This window comes from Trichoplax adhaerens, genomic scaffold (genome assembly GCF_000150275.1).
Source record: "Trichoplax adhaerens TRIADscaffold_24 genomic scaffold, whole genome shotgun sequence".
NCBI lineage: Eukaryota > Metazoa > Placozoa > Uniplacotomia > Trichoplacea > Trichoplacidae > Trichoplax > Trichoplax adhaerens.
Genome location: NW_002060965.1, coordinates 427,431 through 436,066, shown reverse-complemented (window position 1 = coordinate 436,066; position 8,636 = coordinate 427,431). Strand labels below are relative to the sequence as shown.

The 8,636-nt window shown below is 35.8% G+C and overlaps 1 protein-coding gene across 1 annotated transcript; it reads right to left on the bottom strand.

Moving 5' to 3' along the window:
- Positions 1–5,282: 5,282 nt before the first annotated feature.
- Positions 5,283–8,148, bottom strand: TRIADDRAFT_61460 (uncharacterized protein; the record flags this gene model as incomplete). Its single annotated transcript, XM_002117380.1, has 4 exons — positions 5,283–5,567; positions 5,692–5,748; positions 5,964–6,625; positions 8,046–8,148. The coding sequence occupies 4 exons, from the start codon at positions 8,146–8,148 to the stop codon at positions 5,283–5,285; spliced, it is 1,107 nt and encodes a 368-aa protein (XP_002117416.1).
- Positions 8,149–8,636: the final 488 nt, after the last annotated feature.

Below are 8,636 nucleotides of genomic sequence, written 5' to 3'. Positions count from 1 at the left end.
CTTACTCGAATTACTGGAGCGACTTCCATTACCAATATGGCCACCACGATCGGCAAGTGATGAGTCTGATGTCGACCGCATGCGCAAAAACAGCAGGTATAAGTTGAGTATAGGACAGCGTCTCCATGTCAGTAGAGTACAGTATCAATCCAGCGCTGCAGTACCAAGCACACTATTCTCATCGAGGTTGGCTCGACTGCGCAACTGTAGCATGATGCAAAACTGCAGTATTGCTGACCGCCGCAGTTGAGTACTGAACCATACAGTACATTCCACTGTGGTCGTTTACAGTACTGTACTGTACAGTCTTCGTTCAGTTCAGTACTGTAGCAAGCTGTACTGTACAGTATGACTCTTTTATGACAGTCCACAGTGCAGTACACTGTATGACGGTTGGTACTGTACACTGTACAGTAGTGTACAGTACTGTACTGCATTACTGAACTAATAACATTACTGTACAGTGTACAGTACTCTACTAAACTGTAATGGAACATGGTACAGTACGCAACTGCAGGTCAGTTCAGTTCTGCACCATGTTACATGACAGTTTGGTAGAGTGAAGTACAGTACAGTACAGTATGACTGTTTTATTACAGTGCACAGTACTGTAATCCCAAACAGATTGCATCCAGCAGTACTGTACTGTACTGTACACTAGTCTCCGGCATCTTGTAATTCTATTTTACTACCTACAGCATTGCTGAAACTGCTTTAATACTGTACAGTACTGTACTGTACAGTACAGTAGGTAGTAAAATAGAATTACAAGATGCCGGAGACTACTGTACACTGTACACTGTACAGCACCATGTTACATGGCTGTTTAGTAGAGTACTGTACTGTATACTGTACAGTACACTATGACTGAAATACTGTAATACTGCACGCTACTGTACTGTACTGTACAGTACTATATTACTGGGTTATTACAGTGAAAAGTACTGTAACAAACCAGATTGCATCGAACAGTACTGTACTGTACACTGTACAATATACGGACGATGTTGCATGACAGTTGAGTAGAGTACTACAGTATACAGTACTGTACTGTACACTGTACACTGTACACGATGACTGAAATGATACTGTACTGCACACTACTAAACCCGAATGGAACATGCTACAGTACTCTAGCATGCAGTTGCTGTACTGTACAGTACAGTACTGCAATTCACTACTCTACTCTACAGTAGAGTAGTGAATTTATTACAGTGTACAGTACAGTATAGTTGTACAGTACTGTAGCCCCCAACAGATTGCATCCAACTCACTGAACTAAATGTACAGTAGACTATAGAGGAAGAACTGTTTCCGTCTGTCCAGTCATCGATTACCTGATCTAGTTGAGTACTGTAGTTGCGTATAACTGTAGTGGTAGTTCTATCAAGCTTGACTGCGTTAGCCACTAGTTCCAGGTACGGTATACTATTGTTGCCCAATACACCATGCCATATGCAAAATGGATGCTCAACCGATACTCGTACTGGGATTTCAAGTCAATGTTGGCTTCCCCTATATCACTGGTAGTAAGAGAATGGTTGTCATTAGGATAGATCATAGCATTGCACAGTCTGCAATGGATTGTCTTACATCGCCAGTCTGGTCGTTGATTGATTGATTCATTTACTGTATTGATTTTACCACGCTACAAGTGCGGCTACTGCCTATTATCCGAATGGCGAATATCCGTGAAATCCGAATCCGCAAGGACGTCAGCAATCAGAGCAGTCTCAGTCTGTCATGAGTGCAACAAAGGCCTGCAAGTGCACTGTAGCAACGAGTAGTAACTGCAGTACTAAACCGTACTGTATCGTACAGTATAGTCTACACTTCGACAGCAAAGTACTGTATCCTCTATCACTGTACTGTACGATTGTACCATTGTACTGTACAGTACACTGTACTGTACCGGCTCAGTAATACTGCCCACAAAAGCTCAACCACACCCACCCATCGATCGCCTATTGTCAAGCGCTGCAAGCAGTCCTACAACCACGCGAAAATATTTTTCTCCAAAATTTCGGTCGGCCATTTAAATTTAAATTTGCCGCGACAATTTAAATGTCCAATAATAATTCAATAAGTAAACAATACTTTATACATGTCAATAATGAAGTCACAACTCAGTGCCAGGACATCGGACGTATGGAAACTGGCCTAGCAATTCAATCAATCAAGGGCAAGTACTACACAACTGGTGTAGAAAACGCTCCTTCCAACTGATCCGATACGATGGTAGCGGTCCGTCGAAATGAAATGTTAAAGAGAATATCGTACAACATCATTTGATGCCTACTATAGTCTATCCGAACGTCCGTAGTCGAATAAAATGTGTTTATGTACAGCGCGACAACAAACTGAAGAGCTGGCATCATGTTCTTCAGGGAATACTAAATTTCTTTTAGTAGTCGCTGATATTTTTGGACGGTATGGAATGAGCGACTTAGCACAAAAAAATTCTGCGGTACACTACACGACGATACTGTTTGGATAGCTCACGTAGAATTGATGCTGACGTAGTAGTAAAAACATCTGGTAAATTTGTTGGAATAACCGCAACTTAACAACACATTACTAGTTAAACTCATACTCGTATCCCTTATTATTACAACTTTATGAAAAACAGACAGGCACGATTCAAGTTTGCTTAACTAGAAGTCTACCGATCTTTTGCATACTTTTCTTCACTTATAAAAATTGACCTATAGTACAGTCGTTGAACTGGACATAGTTAGCAAATGACTGACAGAAGAGCTAAACGCCTTAAAATTATCAATTTTGCCCATCTAGGAAAAAGTGACAACATCTACTAGATTACTACTTACTTATACGGCACTTGAATCACAAAAAGTTACAAAACATTGTGCTGGCTGTGTACGCGTACGTTCTGAGTCGTACGTACAACAACGTAACGGTGTAATGTACAGTACATAGAAAAAAATGGAAAAAATGAACACTCTCCAAATGCTTATGGCCAATCTACCAGTAGTTTATATACATACGTTTTTCCATTATAAGAGACGCCATCGATGAAAATGATGATGTTCTAGCAATAATTAGCTTTCCAATACGCTGTGCTTCTCACTATAGTGCAAATGATAATTATACGCGTAAGCACACTGTTCGCGTATGCTTTTAATTTCTCCTTTTATTGACAGTATTGACGAGTACCGCGTATGTGGGGCGTTGCTCGTTTTAAGAAATGGAATCACCTATTAGAATTATTGTTGATAGATAGATGGATTTTTTTTAAAGGGGGGAAACGCTGTACGGGTACTAAAGGAAAAGTTAATACCGTACTACTATTATCGTTTAAACAGTTGCGTTATTTATACCAAATTTGAGAAATGAAGCATTAGTCTTGCTGTATTAAGATATCATAGGGCGAGTGCAAATGTAATAGAGAATGCTTTCCAAGAATCGTTCACAGATTCTTTGGTAGGTAATGTTCTACTGTTCCTTATAATTCCAACTTTGAACAACAGTTAAGCGATCAGTCAACGTCCAACAGTAATAGGAGCATACAATTTGGATCAATGATAAGCCGATATAGATCGATAATCTTCTGGAATTAATTAATTACAATGGATTTTTTTTAAGGGGGGAAACGCTGTACGGGTGCTAAAGGAAAAGTTAATACCGTACTGCTATCATTGTTTAAACAGGTGCGTTATTTATATCAAATTTAAGAAGTGAAGCATTAGCCTTGCTGTATTAAGATATCATAGGGCGAGTGCAAATGTAATAGAGAATGCTTTCCAAGAATCGTTTACAGATTCTTGGGTTAGTAATGTTCTACTGTTCCTCATGATTTCAACTTTGAACAACAGCTAAGCGATCAGTCAACGTCTAACAGTAATAGGAGCATACAATTTGGATCAATTATATGCTGATATAGATCGATAATCTTCTTGAATTAATTAATTACAATGTCGATATTATTATTCCAGCCGTGTCGTTAATAAATAGCCCTTATAATTTTGTGTAGACTAGTACAGAAATCCCTTCAAAAACAGTAATAGCTAATGTCACTGTAAAAGCCCATAACCTACCGTTGAGATAATTTCTGTACCATATCGCATAACATTAAAGCTATCTTTAAATTAAATCATGCATTTTGGGGATGGGTAAAATGTTAAAGATAAATCTTCAGCTTGAGGGATGTTATTTAAATTCAAAGTATAAACAATCAAAAATTAGCAAATATAATTGTATTTAATATGTAACCCCACAAGCTACATAGTTGAGCGTTATTTACTGTACGTACCTACCCGCATTACGCAATAACAATATCGATATCGTAAGTACGGATTGTATATAACTATGGACTATTAGAATTACCTAGTAGTCCATGGTCTAATTAATTTAAAAATTCCCCTACGTCGCACGCGTAATGCTTCAGTAATATAATTTGAATTACATGAATTGATTCCAGTCATTCAAAGCAACAAAAGATTGTATGTCATCCAATATTAGCCTCAGAAACTATACCGCAATTTTGGCTTAAATCTGATAAAACCAGTCTGACTTCAGCAGAAGCTAACAAACGAAATGACCAAATTTTTTGTTCATATTTGAGTACTTTAATAACTTTTCATCTTATTAATAACGCGCTTAATAACATTAAAAACGATTATTACGGATAAAAGTGTTTGTTTTAGTCTTAAATTTTCTATAAGGTTATTACGGGCACCAGAGTGAATTCTAAGTGCCGATGCCTTTTAATTCTCAGGCCTATAAATTACGTAAGTATAATTTGCAAGTTCCATGAACAATGTATTAAGAAAAAAAAATGCTACAAATGTCAAAGTTAATGTACAAGTAGTTGCAGTTATCAATCTTACATTTGTAGAGTGCAAAAATTTGCCAGTAACGCGATTTACAGTATGTAAAGAACTAATTAATATAATGTAACGAATATGATAAAATTGCAAAATTAAAGTAAAAACTGACATATATAACATTGTCTAAAAAGCTATCATTTTATGCTGTAGTTACCGCATCAGCGGTCGTTATTCAATTTAGTGTCAAATATAAATGGTGCAGATACTATCGATAATAATATTAATAATAATAATAATATTGATGTCAATTTTTGGATTATTTAGTTAAGAACTATACTTTCCAAGATACTGTATACTTGAAATGCATTTACTAAAAACCTACGACAGTATTTTCATAACCAAGTTTCACGTATGGTGCTTTTATCATAGGTAACATTGAAATCGATTTATAATAAACAGACAGTAAAACAGAAATTATCATTTACTAAGACAATATCAATAGTCACTAGTCTCAAGGCAGTCGTTTTCTATAGCCTTTATGTCAATTTCCGAATCTATCCCATCAGAATAAAAATTGGTAACATCATTTCCATCATTGAATTCATGACAAGAGGACACACTTTCACGAGGGGCATTTGAGCAGCTTATCTTATAGTCCACTGCCATTCGCCCAATTTTCTCAGCGGTATTGTATTGGCAACTACCTTCATCCTTTGCGCCCATCTTGTTTCCATCCTTAAATAATAAATTATTCTCGTCTGTCCTTGATCGGGACTGGCTCTATCGTACACAACATACATCGTACTTGAGAATTGTTCCCTATTGGCTTTGTTACATTCTTAATATCATGCCGCAATAACTTAAACGTATGTCCGACTACAAAGTAATTAATTGATGCGTTTACCTGATTTCCAGAAAAATTTAAATTTTTTATGCGATCTTCAATGTTATAGAATGCCGTCTACGGAATTACCGATAAAAGTAATAATTAAGTATCACACAAACGAAAACTAACAAACTGCACTAGTAGTTAATCGCTACATATGTAATGTATAAGTTATAGATTGATACAAATATAATTTTCAGTATTTCAATTTTAAATTAAACGATAATTTCTTGTAACAACTAGACCAAGACATCAACCTTCCTAAAATAACGAAAATCTGACGCGGTTACCTCTTTCATTTTCATAAAGTCTAATGCCGGGCGTACTAGTAGACCTTCGTCACTTCTTTGCCTTTTTAATTGGTGTCTCTTACTATCGTTGTTGTCATCTGTTGGAAAACACGGTTGAGATTTGCAACGAGTAACGGTAAATCTCTTTAAGTAGGTATTACGGCTACAGGGATTGTCATTCGCTTTATCTGCGGAATTGGCATTTTCTTGTGAATTACTTGAGCTAGTAGAGCAATGGTTCCACTCCGTACTGGAAAACATAGCATGGGATTCTGAAGCTGGCCTTATGATTGGTGATTGCGGCGGGCTTAACCGATTTGCCTGGTTATAATCGTATTCGCTACAAGTCAAAGAACTGGCTCTAGCTGAGCGTCTTTTGTAAGAAGATCCATTAGCTGAGCGCGGTGACTTCCAAACCGATGACGCGTAAGGTCGTAATATGATACTTTCGGTAACATTGCGATGCCTACCATGACTGCTACCGTAATTATTATTAATTGATTGCTGTAATAATTGAGGCCCACAAAATCGTTTACTAGCTGGCTGATCAAATGACTGTAAGATACTTATCGTTTTTCCTATATCAAGCATGGTAGGACTGCTAAAATTGGACCCTAGTGCATTGAGAGGATTAGGCGAAACCTGATCTTCATTACCGTTCACTATAAAGTAGCATAAAAATATATTTTAGAACAAGTAAAAATGCATTCTGAATAATTTGTATCATTTTAATATATTTCATGCTTAATCTCATAAATTAAACAAAAGAAGTAGGAATTTGTGCAGTTATAAAATTGTATTCATTTAATAAAAAAACACAATGTTTAAGGGTCGTTATCAAATATAAATTTGCATTTTATACACTGAGAGAAGGTAAGCAATAAGAAGTTTATCTTCCTTAATTGAATATATAGTACATACATACGAATGTATACAGTACATACACATGGTACATATACAGTAAATAAGTATATAAAATTTCTACATAGTACAATTATTTATAATGTATTGGCCGCGGTAACAAATACAGCAATGATTTACGAACGGATTTTGGACTAGAACATATTATTGATAGCTACAATTATAAAGTACAAGTGCGATCATCAATAAATAGTAATAGTTCTTGTATTGTAAAAGTAGGTATGATGGATAATAATATGTAGACCATTTTTATTTTCATAAACCTACGGCTGGTATGTTGATGCAGTTTATATTACGTACTACAATATTGGTCATTCGTTGGCGGATTTTAACGGAATACTGTCCAATATATTACTCAACTTAGTGCAAACTGACTGCGTGTTTATAAGTTTCAACTACTAGCAGAACAATAGCTTGGCCGTACTTAGAATGTTAGTCAATGATTTATGTGCACGCGATAGATAAACAATTTTCTTAGCTACGTTTAGCAATACTGTACAATCAGATAATCCTACTTTTATCGTCAATCCCTTTTTAGTCCATTTAGCAGACAATATACCGTATGCTACATAATAAGATTTATACAAATTATGATTTACTATACGTATAGTTCATAAATCTTTACACCATGAATGTGCTGATGTCGATAGTCATTGAGCAACAAAAACAATTTCTATTTGCCCATTTCTTGATTCTGTTCTTATTTTGGTACGTTTTGAAATTATTAGTCTCGCAATATTGACTGAAGGATAAATACTCTACAGTTTTACATCATTTGGGTTAAGAATAAATATTCAACAGGGTAATGTCTCTATCGATGATATCCGCGTATCACATCGGCACTGACTGACTGTTATTACTGTACGATATCATTGGTACCACTACGGCGTCGTTACATGCGGACAGTACTGTACAGTCTACGTTTAGTACCTTAACAATTCTTATGTTACGTATATGTATAACTGTATTTAAATAAAATAAAATAAAAATAGAGCAAACATAAAAAGTGACGAATACAACATGAATGGAGAGATCGTACTAAAGAACAAAATTAAATAAGGAACGGCTTATTTATTCATTTGGATGACAAGAGCTACTTCAAGATGAAAAATGAAGACATCGCTGCATTATAACTTTAACTTTTATTCAAATATTACTGACCTTTAATACGTTGTTGACTATTTACTGCGTCCCAATCATTTTCGGTGTCCAATCGGCGATGCTGTCGCATACAAAGGCCAAACAACGCAATGAACGCAATCATCGGTCCATACAAAAGGCACATGAAACAAAACAACAGCCAAGCAATAAGAAGGGGTGATGCCCCCAAAATTAATTATAATTACGATCATTACGATAGGCTGATAACTTGATAGATAAAAAAATATGGCAATAAAATTATTCTATTGTACTGTAAATCAGCATATCTACATTATAAACGTTTAAACAGGACACGATGGCAATGTAGTGCATTGTGTTTATAGGTTGGAAGTGAAGAGCAACAAGCAATCACTATTAAGAATTCTACGTTATGGAGAATGATTGTTGTAGCAATAGGGCAAAAGTCAGCGGAAAGTTCAGTTTCGCTAGTCTAATAGTCACATTTATATATATATATATTGGTGAATTTACCCTCAAGGGGGTTCAAGTTCTTATGGTACAGTGCTGTAGACTAATATATGGTCATTAGATTTGTCCATGATATCAAATTGTAATTATGCATCACCGCTTCATTTTATACCCTAGTCTAGC